A 20,001-nucleotide genomic window follows, 5' to 3' on the forward strand; every position below is an offset into this window, starting at 1 on the left:
TAACCCTAAATTTAGTGCCCTTTTGTAAATGAGGCCCAAGGTGTGTTTTACAGCATTCTTTTAGAAGTGACAATGTATATGCATCTACTGTCCTCAGAGGTATAAAACAAACAAAAAAATATATTAATTCCTTTTAACCCTGGGAATGAATTGTCAGGCCATCCAGTCCAGGGTACCCTGTTCCCTGTACTTGGCCTCCTCAGATTCCAAGAATTATGTTCACATTTTGATTTACCTCGTACTTATTTTTAAAAAAAAAAAATTTCAACATCAGACTTCGCTCTGCCCTATGGGCTTACGGGGTGCCCTGGGGGTCAGAACTGCACCTGCGTCGTATGATAAACTGGGTCAGCACAAGAGGCACTTCTAAGGGAATGGACTCTGAGATTTTTTATTTTTATTTTATTTATTTATTTCTTAGCAGACGCCTTTATCCAGGGCGACTTACAATTGTTACAAGATATCACATTATTTTTACATACAATTACTGAGTTATACAGTTGGGTTTTTATTGGAGCAATCTAGGTAAAATACCTTGCTCAAGGGTACAGCAGCAGTGTCCCCCACCTGGGATTGAACCCACGAACCTCCGGTCAAGAGTCCAGAGCCCTAACCACTACTCCACACTGCTGCCCTGAGATATATTTACACTTACTCAAAGCCTCTTATAAACCACTAACTCAAACCACTTTATGGGAAAGAGACATAGAAATAACTGACAGACAAATTGATTGGGAAGAAGTTTGAGATAATATATTTGGAGCTTCCAAAAACCCTAACCACCAATTAATCCACCTTAAGGTCTGTCATAGAACTTATTTTAACCACCCCCCACCCCCCTCCATGTACATGGAAGCCAACATTTTGGCTCTGTTCACTGCAGTTTCAAACATAATTTGTCTGGTTCTACAAGTCCTAGTGATCATCAGCGGCTCATTTGAAAGGTAATAACTTGGACTAATTAGCTGTCATTTGTGTATTTATTAAAATTGTTTAAAGTTTTACAGAACTGCCTCTTTAGTCATAGTTGCGCCCTCCTTAATGACTGTCCAGGCCCCCCCTTGTGCTCTACACAACAAGGTACAGACTGATTCAGGCTCTTATACGCCCATGCTTTAACTGGCCCCTGGTTAAAATATCATAATAAGTACATTCAATTACATGTACTCAGTTACATAATTACTGTTTTTTTTTCTTTTATATAGACAATGACTCCTGGGAGGGGAGGGTAACAGGTCTCCTCGAGGGGGGGGGGGGGGTACATATACTACACAGTTCCTGTTGTACGAATATGACATTTCTGTATATTCTATATTCTATTTTTATAAACTAATAAACACCTAAGTTGTATTTAGACATTTTTAAAAAAAAGTGGAGCAAACTTTGGAGTAAAAGCTTAGGAAATCTAGCCTTTTGTAAAAAAAATGAAACGTTAAAATATTAACATGACACAATTAGGGCTAAAATATTAGAGCTCCCAATTTAATGTCAGTGAAGAAGCTTGACCTCTTGTTAACTTGAAGATATAACATATTTTACACAGCTGATCCATTTATTCTGAGTTGGCTGTTTTTCAAAGTGACCACATGCAAGATATTTCAGATCGCGGAAGTCCTTCATGGGTAGTCAAACCACTTCCTGTAGCTGCTAGCAGTCCTACACTCATAAACATCTGTAGAGTGGTACATAGCAATCAGTATCAAAGAGCTATCAAGCTTTGCAGTCGCATTGGTTAACTTTTGATCTCATTTGGGCTTTTTGTGATCAATAAGTGCACAACATATCCGATTACAAACACATATAAAATGCATGAAATGTGTGCTAACATGTACTGTTTATAGTTATGTGCATGTTCTGACTTCTGTACTGCAGGTATGTGGCATGTTGTATCCTTGAGCTCTCTCATTGCTGTGAAATGACATTGCAGAGCATCTCTCTCATTGCACTTGAATGACATTGCAGAGCAGCTCTCTCATTGCTGTGAAATGACATTACAGAGCAGCTCTCTCATTGCTGTGAAATGACATTACAGAGCAGCTCTCTCATTGCTGTGAAATGACATTGCAGAGCAGCTCTCTCATTGCTGTGAAATGACATTGCAGAGCAGCTCTCTCATTGCACTTGAAATGACATTGCAGAGCAGCTCTCTCATTGCTGTGAAATGACATTGCAGAGCAGCTCTCTCATTGCTGTGAAATAACATTACAGAGCAGCTCTCTCATTGCTGTGAAATGACTTTGCAGAGCAGCTCTCTCACTGCTGTGAAATGACATTGCAAAGCGGTTCTCATTACTGTGAAATGACATTGCAGAGCAGCTCATTGCTGTGAAACGACATTGCAGAGCAGCTCTCTCATTGCACTTGAATGACATTGCAGAGCAGCTCTCTCATTGCTGTGAAATGACATTGCAGAGCGGCTCTCATTGCTGTGAAATGACATTGCAGAGCAGCTCTCTCATTGCTGTGAAATGACATTACAGAGCAGCTCTCTCATTGCTGTGAAATGACATTACAGAGCAGCTCTCTCATTGCTGTGAAATGACATTGCAGAGCAGCTCTCTCATTGCTGTGAAATGACATTGCAGAGCAGCTCTCTCATTGCTGTGAAATGACATTGCAGAGCGGCTCTCATTGCTGTGAAATGACATTGCAGAGCAGCTCTCTCATTGCTGTGAAATGACATTACAGAGCAGCTCTCTCATTGCTGTGAAATGACATTACAGAGCAGCTCTCTCATTGCTGTGAAATGACATTGCAGAGCAGCTCTCTCATTGCTGTGAAATGACATTGCAGAGCAGCTCTCTCATTGCTGTGAAATAACATTACAGAGCAGCTCTCTCATTGCTGTGAAATGACATTGCAGAGCGGCTCTCTCATTGCACTTGAATGACATTGCAGAGCAGCTCTCTCATTGCTGTGAAATGACATTACAGAGCAGCTCTCTCATTGCTGTGAAATGACATTGCAGAGCAGCTCTCTCATTGCTGTGAAATGACATTACAGAGCAGCTCTCTCATTGCTGTGAAATGACATTACAGAGCAGCTCTCTCATTGCTGTGAAATGACATTGCAGAGCAGCTCTCTCATTGCTGTGAAATGACATTACAGAGCAGCTCTCTCATTGCTGTGAAATGACATTACAGAGCAGCTCTCTCATTGCTGTGAAATGACATTGCAGAGCAGCTCTCTCATTGCTGTGAAATGACATTGCAGAGCAGCTCTCTCATTGCTGTGAAATGACATTACAGAGCAGCTCTCTCATTGCTGTGAAATGACATTGCAGAGCGGCTCTCTCATTGCACTTGAATGACATTGCAGAGCAGCTCTCTCATTGCTGTGAAATGACATTGCAGAGCAGCTCTCTCATTGCTGTGAAATGACATTGCAGAGCAGCTCTCTCATTGCTGTGAAATGACATTACAGAGCAGCTCTCTCATTGCTGTGAAATGACATTGCAGAGCGGCTCTCTCATTGCTGTGAAATGACATTGCAGAGCAGCTCTCTCATTGCTGTGAAATGACATTACAGAGCAGCTCTCTCATTGCTGTGAAATGACATTGCAGAGCAGCTCTCTCATTGCTGTGAAATGACATTACAGAGCAGCTCTCTCATTGCTGTGAAATGACATTGCACATCGGTAGAAATCAAAAACACTGCATAGGAAAGCCAGTGCAGACATTTTTCTATTTTTCCTCAAACCAGTGTGGAAGCTTGAACTGTGACAAAAACTACTTGTTTAAGTGAATCCAGTTCCCTTCTCATGAATGCAGACAGAGCTATTTGACCAATGTGACCAGTGACACATTTTATTTAAATGTCTATTTATTTTACGAAGACTCTTGAGATGACACCATCTTGTATCACAGAGGTTTGGAGGGGGGGGGGGGGCACATGACAGTACAAAAATGTCTTGTTGTTTTAAAGCCATTAAATACCTATTTAGCCATAGAGCAATTTAAAATGATTTAAATGGAATTCAACAGACATTGTGCAGTGCCTTAAGACAGAGGGGAAGGTTTAATACTTGACAAATTCTGTTTCCATAGAAGAGTACTCTACAGCGCCATACAAGATAAGTCTTCATTTATTGAGTTTTATTATCTTTTTTATCAGCCTAAAATTGTATGCGTACAATATGAACTTTTGAGAAGCTATTTATTTTATCATACTATCATCATACAATATCCTCTCAGTATAGTTCTGTAAAATGAAATCCATAAATGTTTACTAAGCAGCTTTATCTGTTTTTTTGTATCACTTTATATCAGAGTGAATTTCTAGGACATACTGTATGAACTGCAGTTTTACATAATACTGTAAATCTTCATTTATAAAAATTGCTTTGGGTCAGCCCTGAGCAAGGTAGCTGTTTTAAATAGGACTGTATTTAAGACAAAGCTATTCAGTCTGTTGATGCAGACCAACTTAACATGTTATCCTAATAGTTGTGGTTATGACTTTCATTAGCTCTCACTAATCAGTTTTTTGAATTCATAACCACTGCAGCAACATTTTCTGCTTTTCTTCATGTTTTATAGAAGCCCAGCATGGTATCCAGTATATCTTTTAACTTTCATGGCAGAGTCAGCATGGATAATGCTCCTTGAATGATGACTTTTCATTTATTTCAGGAATCACGGCAGAGGTGATTGTTGTCCATTCATTTGAAGAGTTACACCAAAGAGCTCAAGAGGCTAAAGGGAAGATTGTTGTGTATAACCAGCCGTTCGTCGGATATGGTGAAAGTGTGCAGTACCGAGCTTTTGGAGCTACAGAAGCGGCTAAGGTTGGGGCAGTGGCTTCGCTTATAAGATCCATTACTCCCTTTTCTATTAACAGGTAAGGTCAAATTCACATGTTTGTTTTGTATTTAAAAACACAGCCATTCTGGTGCATCAGGAGCTACATCTACTTTCCAGAAAGAATTTTTTTTTTATAATTTAGGTCATAAAATATAATAAATAGCAAAAGTAACATGCAAGGTATAAAATGTGGTACATTGTTATTTTGGTACGATATGAGATCCCTGGAATACGCTAGGAACATTTTGACGTGACTTCTTTCTTTGTGGACAGTTCTAAACATTGTCTACATGGCGTCCTGGCTAGATGGGACAAGTTTTTTCTTGTTTCTTTATCTTTTGGAAATATAAAATATGAGCAAGATTGAAGCAGGTTATTGTTATGAAGCATTCTATCATTTCGTGCTTCCTTAAAAATCAACCTTGCAAACCAGCCTGTGAAAAATCACACTGAAATGCAATGATGTATGACGACTGACAGAGAATGTGTCGAACCCTCATCGTACAAGATAAACGAGATGCTATCTGGTGTTTTAAAATTCATAACATTTTAAAAGTACATAGTTTATTTCATTCTATATGGGTAACAGAGGCTAAACACATTTCTATTTTGTAAAAGTAAAGAAACTTACTCTTATAGTGTGCATTTTTCTGTTTTCTGTAAGAAAACACATACTGTACATATTGCTAAACAAAATATCATTAGTATTAAGAAAAGTGCCAATAAAATGTGTGGCTACAAAATTGTGTTTGGCAATACTGTCTAGTGTTTTGTCTGCCTTCCTGCCTAAAATTTGTGTGTTTTGACATTATTACTACTGTAGGTTCTGAATTTGATCCCTAGAAACACTAATGACTGGTATTGCTTATTAAGCATATACATATACCAAATCAACCCTTGATGTTACACAGTGTGTGGTAATTAAGTGAGCCGCATTGCTTGGGCATCAATTAAGCTATATGATGCAAAAGAATTCCATTCAAAGAGAAAAGATATTATTTTCATTCCCGAACATGTAAACCAACAGATTATGAAAACACGTTATGAGTCTCCGATTACAGATATTGTGAAGCTGTGGGCTGTTCATTTTGCCAAGTAATGTAGCAATATGACAAGCAGTGAGATAGTCTCTCACATCTTTGGGAAGTCTGCATGCATAATAATAGCCACCAAAAAGAACTCATACTCATACATCTTGGTTATGTTTAAGGATCATACTATTTACTCGATTTTATGTGCTACACAGTACTTCGCGTATGTGACATAATACATCTAAAGGATCTAATAAATAGGGAAACTTATTATTTCCCATACACTAATATGTTATTCCAAGAACAAGCACAACAGTTATACCAAAAGTAATTTACAATACCAAGATAAGCATACAAAAGAAATTATAGTATAATTGATTATTGATATGTCAGCAAATAATACAGCATAGTATCAAGATGGTAAAATAAGAATAAATTACAAGAATTCATTGACAAGTGTGTACATTTGTTATCTTTTTTTTTTAACAGAAGAATTAATTGTTTGTTAGGCTAGGCAGCTCTTTGGTGTTAAATCTTTAAAGTAACAGCTATTTATACAGTGCTTTTCTTACTAATGATAATTCCAAACTTTTTAGTTTCAAGTAAAAATACATTTCTAAAATCAATTTGTCAGCTTTATTTAACAAAAAGGACTTAGCCTATTTCTGTTTTTAAAAATGTGCAGTGAATGGGGCATCCCTGATTCATTTGCTAAAAGGGCACAGCTGAAAACTTTAGTACCAGACAACCGCTTTACGTAGTTGGGTACTGCCAGTACTGGATGATCTCAACTTTTGGCCATGGCTGTAGGAATGTGCCTGACAACCACCGTGGTCTTTGTACGTCAGCAGTTTTTCAATCAATATGCACGACAGCACTGCCAGTTTGTATTCTGAAAGAAAGGTGTGGCCTGACTAGTTCATCTGCTATGTATTATGTTTCCCTTCCTGGCCAGTGTGACCAGCTGGAGTCAGCATAGGAGAGCATCAGCAATACCAATGAAGAGAATTCCAGGAATTTAACCTGCATTTAATAAACATGGGAGGATGCGAGGTTCAAAGGTGGTGAAATAGCTGCTCTGTGGTCATGGGATGAAATCTGAATCATAATATTACCCATATTTAGGTTAGAAGAAGTTGGGGGCCAGATGTTTGTCATTGTGGATGGTGGATGGTGAAATATCAGTTTGACTACATTCCTAGCCAACCACCAGTACCTTGAACTTAATGAAAATCCAGTATCAACCTCTGTGTTAACTAAGGAATCAGGCAGGACTTGGATCAGCATATTCCAGTCCACATGGATTGACTGAGATGTACAAGCCTTTGTTATTAGCTTTAGCAGTTGACTGCTTTTTTTTTTTTAAGCCGTTTTTGATTAATTACATTTTCAAATGAGACGATACCTGTAAATCCAGGGGAATATACATATGGTGTTGCCCACTGGTGTGTGTAATTTACATGTGTTTGTAATGTAGCACTGTAGCAATCTAAACATACTTTGTCTCAGATTTTTCAAGGAACTCAGCTGACGCATTGAACTTGCAAGTAATTCAAATGATCATTATTACATTAAACACATTTTGACAAGTGTGTCCACTCAATTAGCCTGTCTAGACTAAAATAATCTATTAAGGGTCATTTAGAGGAAGTGAGTTCCCATGGTATACACAGGTTTTAGCATACTGTTACCTGCTGTGTGTGTGTTTTCTTTTTTTGTGGTTTTTTAAGTGTCTGATTTGGTGCACTCTTGATGTTGCCAAGGGAAAATATTTGTTTGTGTTTGTGTCATTTAATGGATGGTCACATGTATAAAAACCTGCAGCTTTGGTGGGGTTGTTGAATGGAGAAGGAGAGAGTGAGAGAGACAGGAGAAAGATAAACTAAAACAAAGGAAAAGAAAGTAAAACAAACAAGTACTTCTCGTGCTGGAAGGACCTGCACGATAGTATTATAGGTAGGGGTATTCTTAAATTGCGTAGATAAATTGCGTAGAATTTACATATTTTTCGCGTGTAGTTTATGGAAAAGTAAGTAGCAGGTTGTTTGAACCAAGGTGGCTGTGCTAGATCGTACAGGTAGTGGACAAAAAAATGGAAACACCAATGTAAAGTCACTTAATAGGACGTTGGGCCACTATGGTATCCCACTCTGTGCAGTTCTCGGCGGACTGTTTTTGATGAAACTGGCTGCTCGCGCCCCAGGTTGAAATTTGCTGTCAATTGATCTGCAGTTGCTCGCCTGTTTTGCCTTGCACTTCGAATTAATGCACAGATATCACGATCCTGGAGTATGCGTTCTGCCCACTGTTGCCCTTTGCTGATGATGTCTTTCCCTCTGAGTTCCATGCCTTAGACACCGTTGCTCTTGAAACATCAGCAAGTTGAGCTGTCTTGGTCACTGAAGCTCCTGCCAAACGCGCCCCAACAATCACCCCTCTTTCAAAGTCACTGAGGTCTGCTCTTGCAGCCATGCTAGCCATAATTATAGGCAACCAGGCCTGTCCAGCATTTTTATACATGACCTTAAGCATGCTGGGATGTTATTTGCTTAATTAATGCATGAGCCACACCTGTGTGGAAGCCCTTGCTTTCAGTATACTTGGTGTCCCTCATTTACCCAGGTGTTTCCAGGTGTTTGTTCTACATTCTGTTTAGCAGCCTATGTAGTATTTTTACATTTAGTGTGTGATTCTGAAGCTAAAAAGCAATCGATTGTATTTTCTCCAAAGTTACATTAAAACAATTTACCTCCATCTGCATGTAAGGTTTCTTTGGGAAATTTATTGGCACGATCCTCAGCCGAAATATACTTTGCTTTTTTTTGCTTTGTTGTCCATTTTTGGTATTTTACCTCCAGTGCTGAAAACTAGATGTTAGTAACCTAAATCAAAATAACAATGCAACCCTGACTTTGTCCCAGCTCCTACTGTACAGTACAGGTCACAGAAAAGCCAGTACAGACGCACTGATAGGCTGATTAAAACATAGTTGTCATGTGAACAGTAAACAAGAAAGTCAACCGCTTTGGAGTATTTGTTTTTAAATGTTATTCGTCTAAGGACTTTTATTTATTTTTTTGTTTGTTGCCTAAGTGCAATACACACAGGGACAGCAAAGGAATAAAAAAGCCTATCTACAGAATTAAGATACGTAGTTTGCGTCACTTGCGGTGTGCAGTAGTTCATTTAAATTAGGTTTCTTTTTTTTTTCTCTCCATACTAGTCCGGTATGCATTGGCCCCTTTAAAGAGGTGAATTTCGCGATGACCCCTCAATTTCCCAATTTCCACTAATTAGGTAGACCCTGATCAGTGAAGGCAACTGCCCAGCATGACCTAAGTAATGCTTTGTTTTATGTGTTGGAGTTTGTTTTGTTTGAACTTTTACATTGCTCGGTGAGCTGAGTCTGTCTTGTTTTTTGGCCATCGTGCCTTTTTGTTTGGTGTCAGTGTGCAAAACTGTTTTTGTTTAACCTTTTTGTTTAAATAAATACGCACAGCAGCGCTTTTACCCGTAGTACCTGTGTGTATATCTCTGTCAGCTTCCTGGTTTGGGGACATCACCACTCAGCCGTCCTGCCACACCAATGTATAGGGTAGTGTAAAATGGTGAGCCCCTTTTAGGTTATGACTCAATATGCTGTACCTCCAGTGTTTGGGAGAATGATTTTGTACTTTGTTAGGTGGTTGTTCAGTGTCATTCCATATTGTGAGGTCATCTTAACTAACCTAATGATTAAACACAACTAAATTTGTTTATAATGTAGCATTGCAAGGGTTAAAAATCTCACTGTCTCCCTTGACAGTTATTTTCGCTATAGATACTGTACATGAATAATAAATAGGAAGAGAGAAACACATTTTGCAGGTATAGATAATAGGAAGCTTAACCAAAAATGCCAAGAGCTACATATCTCATCAAAAAGATGTATTCCAAGCGCTTTAAAATATTAAACGTTAGTATTCACAGCTGAGTGAAAACAAGTATTGAAGAAACATCTACAGTGGCAGAAAAATGTATTGGCACCCTACACTTAAGATAATTCAAGAAAACATGTTGTATACAACCATTTAGTGAATATTAGCCACTCATTAGTATCACTAAGACCAAAATACACAATTTCTGATAGTTAAACAATCTTTTTTTAAAAACACATATTTCTTGATGACAAAAGTGTTGGCACCCCTGCTTTTGTATTTTGTGTGTCCTCCTTTTGCTTTTATCATGGCTTTCAGATATTTATGATAATTCTTAACCAGTATGTTACAACTTGTTGGTGAAATCTGTGCCCATTCTGTCTTGCATATTTCCCTCAGCTCAGACAGATACACAATGCTTGGGTACTGCTTTTATCATAGAAACCATGAAAGCATTTCTATTGGATTGAGATCTGGTGATTTCAAAAGGCCATTCCATAACTTTTATCTTCGTTTTCTTCAAGAATTTCAGAGTTGACTTAGCCGTATACTTTGAGTCGTTGTCGTGTTGGAAGATAAACTGTCTGCCAATCAGCCTACGAGCAACTGGTATCATTGTACTTTGTAGAATGGTTTGATACATTGCTGCATTCATTCAATCTTCAATCACATCAATGTCTCCAGTCCCTGAACCTCTAAAACACCCCCATATCATGATCAAACCACCTCCCTGTTTAACTTTAGGTACAAGGTTTTTTTCATTGAAGGCTTCCTCTTTTTTTTTCTTCAAACATACTACGGTCAATTCTTGGAAAAAAGTTGTATTTTATATTTCTTGGCTTATTCGAGATGGTATGTTTCATGAATTTTCTTTAAAAGTGGTTTGCAGTGAGGTGTATACAACCTTTCCTTGCACAGTTCTTCTTCTATGCACTATTATGCCTGATGCATCTAAATATTTCTTTAAGTCCTTGACTATTAATCTTGGATTTCTTATAGCTGCTCTGACAATTCTCCTACCTGCTGTACCCGTAAGTGGTTGTCCACTTCTTTCAAGCATTTCGGTGGAATTTGTTCAGTGGTACTACTTGATCATTGTTCTGATTGTGGATTTTGGTATTTTATATTTCTTTGATACTGTTCTGTAGCTATTTCCTTTGTTGTAGTTTGCTATGAATGCTTTTCTCAAATGTGAATCCAACTCCTTTGTCTTGACCATCATCTGCTGTGTTGCCAAAACATTCTTCTTCAAGAGATGTTGGAAATAATTACCTCTTGTTCTGGCTATTGACTTTATAATGCAGCTTCGTTAATGTGCAATGGTTTTCAATCAGTGAATATATATTTTAATTAGTTATTTTACATTGTTACTGACTTTTAATTTAAAGGTGCCAATTCTTTTGTCATAAATATTTGAAATTGCTTAAGTACTTTCGTTTTTGTTGTACACGTTGTTTGTTAAACTCCCAGAAACTATATTTTAGTCTTTGTCATATTAAATAGTGGTTAATGTTCACCAAATGCTTGTATTTAACACGTTTTCTTGAATTACCTTAAGTGTAGGGTGCCAATACTTTTGTCTGTGACTGTACAGTACCTTATAGCTCTGAACTTTGAAACTCCATTTTCAATAATATTAAGTACTAATTTACAATAAGTGTGGATCATACTTCTTTACATGTATAGACCGCTGTGTATAGTGTAGTTGTTGTTCAAAAAAAGAGAAATACAGTATACTGGTGCTGGTTTCAACTTGGGTTTGGAATGACATGATTGATTATTCAAGAGCAATTGTTATGCATATTACAGAATGCTAATTTACAGAAAACAGTGAAACATTTGCATTTTATAAAATGTTCCAATGATCCTTGTTATGTTTAATCAATTGCTGATTGCTTGTGAACTTGTCAAGCCTGGTTCTTGGGTATCAAGGTTTGCCAATATAGTCTGGAGCACTTAGCTATGTACATGGTTTTGATTTTAAGCCACTGAAACCAGTACATGAAATACATTTATAATCACCCTACATTCGAGGAGGTCTATTAAGTTAGTGTTTTTTTTTTGTTTTTTTTTTGTTTTTTTTATGAAAACCAAATTAGATTGCTGCTGATTTTGGTAGGTATTCATTAAATCTGTTCCAAACAGATGTGCCCCTGCTTGATTAGGGAGTAGTTTGACAAACATGCCACAACCCTGCCATCATTTCTTCACCTGCTTTGTGCTAATTTCCCTCAATGGACAGTAGCAGATGTGCACAGAGCTAGCGAGATGCCAGTGCCCATGTGACAGACACAGCTGTAACTCTGCCTTTGCAGAAAATCATTCTGATCAGATGTGATTTAGCTCCTATAGTCATTGGAAACAGGAATTGCCAGTGCCTGCCGGCCGATACTGGGCTTTTCATAATTATAGATATTTTTGCATACTAATGCTCTTTGGTGTTATAAAGGTAGCTTGCTTCCTTGATTTCCTGATTAAGCTATCATGTGCTTTATGGAGCAAGCAGTCATGTAATTACTACAGCAGCACACTGGTTGCCCAGGTATGGAGATTCAAAACAAAGTTTTATTTTTTTAGCCTGATGTCTATAATAAACTGTTTCGCCATCTGTTAGGTGGAATTGCTAATCCGCTTACCTGAGGATTAGTTTCATGGGCTGGTGAAAACACTAAAGTTTCAGTGTAGGCTGGTGAACAGTTGCATAAGAAGCCTCACATTTCCCCATAGTTTTCCCCTTAAGTTACTTGAGTTTAAGTGATATACAGTATTGGATGATAAGAAACATTTGGATGTTTTCAGTGTCTTTAAAAAGTATTTTTTAAATCTGATTTAATGAGAAATGTATTTAATTTTGAGAAGTCACCAGGATGTGATGACTGATAGTGATACAAAGGGAATACCTGAAATTAATGTGGAAGGTCTGGCTCACACACATTTGTTTTTTTTTCTGAAAGATTCTGCAGTATACATCAGCCGTGTGGCTGTATCACTGGCTAGGGATAGGAATGCTTTCATATAAAGACATACAATGGCTGGTAATTCGGAAGAACAATACATGGACTGCTGTCTTGCAGGGACCCTGTTACCAGACCCCATTCTGGTATGCATCTACCATCTCTACAGAGGTAGCAATATTGATTTATACAGTACTGTAGAAATATTTCTCATTAGTTTCACTTTCGTTTTTGACCAAAAAGAGTTAAGAGATAAAAAAAAGGTAGATATCGAAAATGCCAATAGGTGTGTGAATATATATATATATATATATATATATATATATATATATATATATATATATATATATATATAATAGAAAGTGCTTTTTAGCTGAATTATTGACTCAAATGTTGAGTTCTGTGGAGATTTAAACAAGTCCACAGCATGAGCAATTGAACAGTAAGTTGTATTATTGGGTTAGTGGTGTCAGAAATAATAATAATCTTTTTTTAATATAACGCCTTTCACAATAAAAATTGCCATAAAGCGCTTCACATGAATAAAAAAACATTGACAAATATTACTAAAAGAAAGCAAGAAAAGCAATAAAAACAAAAGAAAAAACACATTTTAGCATAATTATAAAGTGTGTTTTAAAAGCAGAACCACTTGGTGCTTCCCTTACAGAGCTAGGCAGAGCATTCCAGAGTTTTGGGGCCCTATAACTGAATGCTCTACTATTTTTTTCTTTTTAATTTGTTGGACAGTAAACAACCTGGCATTCTGTGGTCTGGGTGGGCTAGGAATACAATGTATTAAAAGAACATTTAAATATAATGGTGCAAGGCTATTTAATGCCTTATAAGTTTGAGCTGGCAGGGAAGCAGACAATTCTCTTCCCTGCCAAAAATAACACGTGGGAATGTGGCTGGAGCCGACAATTGAATAAGTGATCAAATGATTAATTAGGCTCCGTCACGGGTGTATAAAATAGGTGTTCACGGGTGGTAATTTAGAATGACAGGAGATCATTTATGTCAGTGTTAGTTGGTGAAGGTATGTGTTGTGAGGTGTTGTGTAAATATATGTATATAGATATTTATCGCTGAGGTGTAGGGGAGCTTATGTAACCGTGTTTATGTTTTGAAAGCAGCGGCTCAGTCTGCAACTGTGAAAATTGACATTCTTAAGAAGGTAATGGGTAAAAAGCTATTTGGACTTTTTCTGAAATTTAAAGCCTCCCTGTCAGGTCTATGAGTGCCAACCCACCACTGCACCTACTCCTGCTAATATCTCATAATCCGTTTAAGCTGGCCACTATTTTCAGTGTTGTGGAAAATATACAGACAAAATCTGCACCTTTCTTTTTTCCAGTACCTGTGACCAACGGCACGGCACCTCTTTCTTTAACCTTCCATCAGTGGCAATAATTGAGCCCACCCACCCCCACACACACATAAATGCCGTTAACTTATCATTTAAAGACAGTTTTATTTTATTATTTCAACAGTTATGTATTGAATATACTTTGTTTTGAAGTGTTAAACATTTTTAAAAAATTCAGTCTTTTCGTTGGGGTTGAGCGCCATTATGCTGCACAAGGTGACGTCTCTTACAATAATAACAGACCTACACACAACGTACCAACTTATAAAACAGACTTCAAAAACTTCTAGAATCTTACCAAATCTACAGCATTCTAAAAGTGTTATGAATATACCATTTTTTATAAATAAAATAAAAAGTTGTTTAAATAACTTGGGTACTTAAGCTTTGTGAATAGGGTACATTATAGCAGTAATGTTGTCCATATCCAACTAGAATTAAAAATGTAAACAGTTGGCAATTGTTGGGTATGATTTCTTCGATGTTCAGCCTGTGTAGCATTGCATCTAGGCCAAGACAAAGTCAGAAAAACGAATATGCTTGCCTGCTATTTGTCCCAAAATTATCAAAATAAACCTCTGCATATTATCTCCATATTTTGTTTCTCTTTAGTCCACACACTGGATGGCAAGATTACAGCCCTGGCGTGCCAAAGATCCCCACAGCCTGTATAACAGTGGAGGATGCTGAGATGATGGCACGCATGGCACATCGAGGCACCAAGATAGTGATTCATCTGCAGATGGGAGCCAAGACTTATCCAGATGCGGACTCCTACAACACAGTGGCAGAAATTGTTGGCAGCAAGTTCCCAGAACAGGTCTGTGTGCATTTGCTTTAAAAACAAAATAAGGGTTTTGGTACATATGCAGTCAGCATAATCCCTACCTCCTAGTGTTTTTGTGTTCAGTATCTGGTTCTTGCAACTATCAGCTTCAGCTGTTCTGTTTCAGGAGTCATTTTCTTTGGTCAGCATTTTCCTTATGCTGGAGAATGTTGTTTTTCTTCAGTGCTTTCTTACAAGCTTCATATTTCAATAGAAACTTGTAAGTCTGCTGTTGAGATCAACTGTATGATAATAAATGATCACCAAATTCAGCTCTGAATAATCCTTGCAAACGGAACAGACCTTTTGAGGCATTAAATTTATTAAATCTAAATAATGCCATTATTAATATAGGGTATAGCTATGGCAGTGTCACAAACTTTTTTGCCAGGCAAAATGAAAGCAGTCCTAAGTAAAACAACACACGCAAGAAACCTCTAATATCATGAAGTATAATATTAAAGAGAAATTATGTAATTTATTAAAAAGTCTACCGAGTATAATACAAAGAAAAAAATAAGTACCATATTCCTTTTGAATTTAAGACGCCCTCGAATTTAAGACACAGCCCAAATTTCCCACCCTCAATTTGAGGAAAAAATAAAACATGAAATAAATATGCATTTACAAAGATACAGCCTCAATTACGCATATGGAGGCAGTTTGCGGCCGGTTGCTATCACACAGAGCATTACAGTTATGTGCTGCTTCTTATTTCCAGTTGTGATTTCTCACACCTGTTTTTCTCACAATTTGTGGACTGTGGTATTGCTTGGCATGTCGAAAAATACAGGGGTCTGGTCAGCATTTCCGATCTGTCCAAGCTGGTACTGTTTGTTAGAACCACTGAGTGTACCACTGAACTGTTCCTCAGGAAGCTAATGATGCTTCTTTGAAAATGGCTCCCTGTATGTCATAGATGAACTGAGATCGGGCAGTAATGTTTTGGTTCGTCTTTTCTCAGCAGTAAGTCATGTTACTGCTTGTTATTCTGGCAGTGACGTCTTTGTCTTTTCTCGGCAGCCAGTCACATTGCTGTTTGTGTACTCGGATCGTCATGTATTTTGTTGCCGATTTTAATACACGCATCACTATACTGTACTCTAATTTAAGATGCAGGCTATTTTTGAGACGCAAAAATGGTTCAGAAAGTATGTCCTAAATTCGAAGGAATACGGTAATTGATTAAAAAGTCTACCGAGTATAATACTAAAGAGAAATTAAATAATTGATTAAAAAGTTCACTGAGTAACTGGAGAAACAGGATTGTAAGTACAATTTAACATAGTATTAAAAATACGAACAGTAGGCAAGCCGTATTATTTATGTTGGCAGGAAAGATATCACAGCTGTGTGCAGCTCTGTTGGTAAAAGCCAGTGGAAGGGAAGTGAAATCAAAGCCACAAATAGAACTAAGCATTCAAAAAATACATGTTTGCAAAATGTATTTTTGGATAAGAAATTTGTTTTGGGAAAGTAATTTAATGGAATAGCGTTATATCTTTGCACGCTATTCTTGGGTGGATGTGCAGTTATTGATCATGTCTGCTTGTCATCCTACTCGGACTAGTACTGATTCATTTTCAGACACACCCCACTGTGTTTTGAATCTGTCATGAGGGATGCTTCTGGGCTTCATTGGAAGTGCAAAATCTAGTCACGGTGTAACAGGGTGTGAAATCGGTGGTAACGCAATTTAACTTGTGAAAAAAGTAGCATGTTAGTGCATGAGGCAGTGCCTCATAAAGTTGCAGTGTCAAAGCAGTGGAGAGGAAGTCTTGCCATTCAGAGATACTGTACCAGTTTGTACCTGCCAAGTCTGTTTCGTGTTGCTGTATGAAAGCCACACAACAGTGTTGTTTTTTGTAGGTTAGTAATAAAGATTCTCTACTTTTAACTATGATACTGTAACTGTGGAAAGCTGCTATATAGATAGGGGCACTAATTACAAATGAGTCCTGTTATCTTGAACACATATCAGTTAGTTAAAAAAAAAAAAAAAAGTATATTCATTACAATCTTAAATTCAGAGAATGAAAATGAAAATCAAATATAATTTGTCAACATCATAAATCATAATGACTGTATTGGCTATTATGGATCATAAATGTCTTTGCCATCTTAATAAGATGAAGCATAGAGATAATGTGTAACACTGTATCATTCTTTCCCTAAACACATCTGTGACCAGATATGGTATTGGATTGTAACAGTAGAGACTATTCAACGATCACATCAATGTACATTTCTAACATAAACGCTATTTCAAACCAGTCCATAGTAAACACCTGTTACCAAGGCTGCCTTTTCAAATCCTTTCATGACTCCCACAGCACAGATGTCCAATTTAATGCTGTAGTTCTTGCAAATCTAAACAGACACCCAGTCAATCGGTTTTACTGCTTGACATAAGAGGAACAACCTTTGTGCCATAATACCACTTAGCAATGCAGCTTGGGTCTCTGCCGTCATCAAAGTCAAAAAAGGGGGCTTTGAAAACACAGTTTGATGGTATAAATAGCATATGTTACGAAGGTGAACTGTGGCGACTATAGATACACACAGCCAATGACCTTGAGAGCACATTTAGGTTATTGTTGCTATTTTCCATCCACACCACGGTTCCCAGCTGTTGCACATTGACTTCGATCTGCACATTACAGTGCATCTGGAAATAGAACAGAGTGGATATTAAACCACAAGCAGTGAGGTTTTGGGGAGTTCTAATGTGTTAATCACAATGGTTATATTTTTAAAATAAAATTGCAGTCCCAAAACTGCTGGTGTTTTCACTGTTTTATGTTTTTAGTCAAATTTGTTATTCCTAATATTATCCAAAGAAACACAATTTGTTCTGAAGAGCCCAATACTGTATTCACAATGATCAAATTCAGACCCGTTGGTTTTACATTTTACACTACCATAGCAAAAGTACATGGGGTTATGGCATTCAGTGCTCCTTCTTGGGCAGCAGTTATCCAATACCTCGGGCTTTCAATTTCCCTTTGCAGGACTAGGACTGTAGCCAAGGATAGCTTAAGAATACCTATTGTTTAATAAATTTGTTTCGGCTATCGTCATGTACAAAAACACTCTAGTTCCCTATCAAGTACGAAATGTAACCATTACCTCATGGGTATTTAACCTAAAGACCCTGATGACCTGAATAAGATATATCAAAATTGCACGTCAGAGCCTGTGACGCACCCCCAAGTGCATAACTGGACTGCACACACAAATCTCTTCATCATTTTTCCTTTCATCCGAACCTGAGCGGGAGAGACTATGAACAAATAAGTATCAAGTTACTTATATCTGCTTATTCGCTTCTGTAATTACACTAATTAATGTGATTTATTGTTATGTTCAATAGTAATTACTACTTGCATGTATTGTGAACTCAGCCGTGGTTTTCGTTTGTCCCGCAGCGGCCTTGTGCCCTGCGCAAAGCCGGCAGCTCCGTTGCCCCTTCCCTGGGATCGAACAACCTTAAGTCGTCTACTTGTGCTCTCTCTCTGGCTGCTAGCTTTGTTTGGTTTCAAAAATGAAATTTAGTTTTTTGTCACGGAAATTATTTAAAATTAACGGTAATCGAATTGTTACTGTTTTGTGTGAGAAAATGTGTTTCTTTGTGTGTATTTTTCTATTTTTTCACAGAAATTCGAACGCAGCTGCTGGGCTCAGCAGTCCTGCGTTTGACTGAGACGCACACTTAGGACTAAACTGCTTGCAGTTTTCTCCCACAGTGTCTCGTTGCCACATTAGTTCTGCTTGCAGAATTATTGTGAAGATTGTTAGGGCTCTAACAGTAGGCTTTCCTCAGTTTTCGGACTGTTGGGTTAGTCAAAAGCGCTGTAGGTGTGCATCCCTATAGATCGCTCTCATGGTAACTGTAGTTCCTGCTCCCATTCCCGCTGGTACTCTGTACATCGAATGAGGTTACCTTTCCGATTCACTAGCAGTTGTTGGGCGCAGCTCTACTTCAGGTCTGGCTGTTTGCAGTCCCTTCCGCAGTGTTTCGTTGCCGCCCTGGTCTCTGCTTGCAGTGCCATTGCGAAGACTGAGGGCTCTGACAGTAGGCTTCCATCAGTCTTAGGACTGTGTCGGTTTGCCAGAAGCACTATAGGTGGGCATCCCTATAGACTGCTTATGTGGAAACTAGGTCGAGGCCTACCCTGTTCCCGTCGGTACAAGTACTGTACAACGAATGAGTTTACCATTCCGATTCACTATGTAGTTGCTGGGCTCAGCTCTGCATCGGGTCTGATTGCTTGCAGTCCTTCATACAGTGTTTTGTTGCCGCCTTGGTCCCTGCTTGCTGTACCGTTGCGAAGGCTGTCAGGACTCTAACAGCAGGCTTCTCGCAGTCTTAGGGCTGTGTTGGTTTACCTGAAGCTATGTAGGTGGACACCCCTATATGTTGCTTCTGCGGTAACTGTGGGTCACAGACCTGCCCCGTTTCCAACCCAGTACACTTATCGAACAGCGAATGAGGTTACCGCACTGAGGTACCACTGAACTGTACCATACCGAGTGTACCACTGAACCGGACCATACTGAACTGTACCATACCGAGTGTACCACCACTGAGTGTACCACCGAACCGTACCGAAGATACCGTACTGGGTGTACCACCACCGAACTGCACCGTACCACCACCAAACTGCACTGCACTTTAGCCTTGATAGATGCTTTAACAAGGTATTAGATGGAATTTAAATAATTAATTTGACTCCTTTTCCTCCAGTGAGAGTGGTTTCCATATCACCATAGTAACAGACACGGTTAATAAATTGTCTTTCTTTCTTGAGTCACATTGTTTCCAGTGTGGCACAATGGTGATCTTCAGATTATCTATCAATCAATCAATCTTTATTTTATATAGCGCTTTTCCTAGTGGACCACCATCACAAAGCGCTTTACAAGATGCAGTAACAACAAGAAAATCCAGCATCAGTAGCATCAGTAGCTGGTCTTTTAAATGCGTCAGTATAAAACTCAGACCTGTTATGTGAACTTATACTAATGAACTGAATTCTTAACCAGAATAGGCATGACTAACAGTATCTGATTTTGTAAAACCGCCACAGTTGCTGCCATAT

The 20,001-nt window shown here is 38.2% G+C and overlaps 1 protein-coding gene across 2 annotated transcripts in view; it reads left to right on the forward strand.

The window, feature by feature from the left end:
- The window catches only part of LOC117394707 (carboxypeptidase Q-like), a 142,236-nt gene that overhangs the window by 16,522 nt on the left and 105,713 nt on the right, over nucleotides 1–20,001 (forward strand). For both annotated transcript variants that reach the window (XM_033993191.3, XM_033993192.3), the window contains exons 3-4: nucleotides 4,632–4,839; nucleotides 14,686–14,893. In XM_033993191.3, the coding sequence (XP_033849082.3) occupies nucleotides 4,632–4,839; nucleotides 14,686–14,893 (416 nt within the window). The remainder of the gene's footprint in view (nucleotides 1–4,631; nucleotides 4,840–14,685; nucleotides 14,894–20,001) is intronic.

Source organism: Acipenser ruthenus, chromosome 3 (assembly GCF_902713425.1).
Source record: "Acipenser ruthenus chromosome 3, fAciRut3.2 maternal haplotype, whole genome shotgun sequence".
Taxonomy (NCBI): Eukaryota; Metazoa; Chordata; class Actinopteri; order Acipenseriformes; family Acipenseridae; genus Acipenser; species Acipenser ruthenus.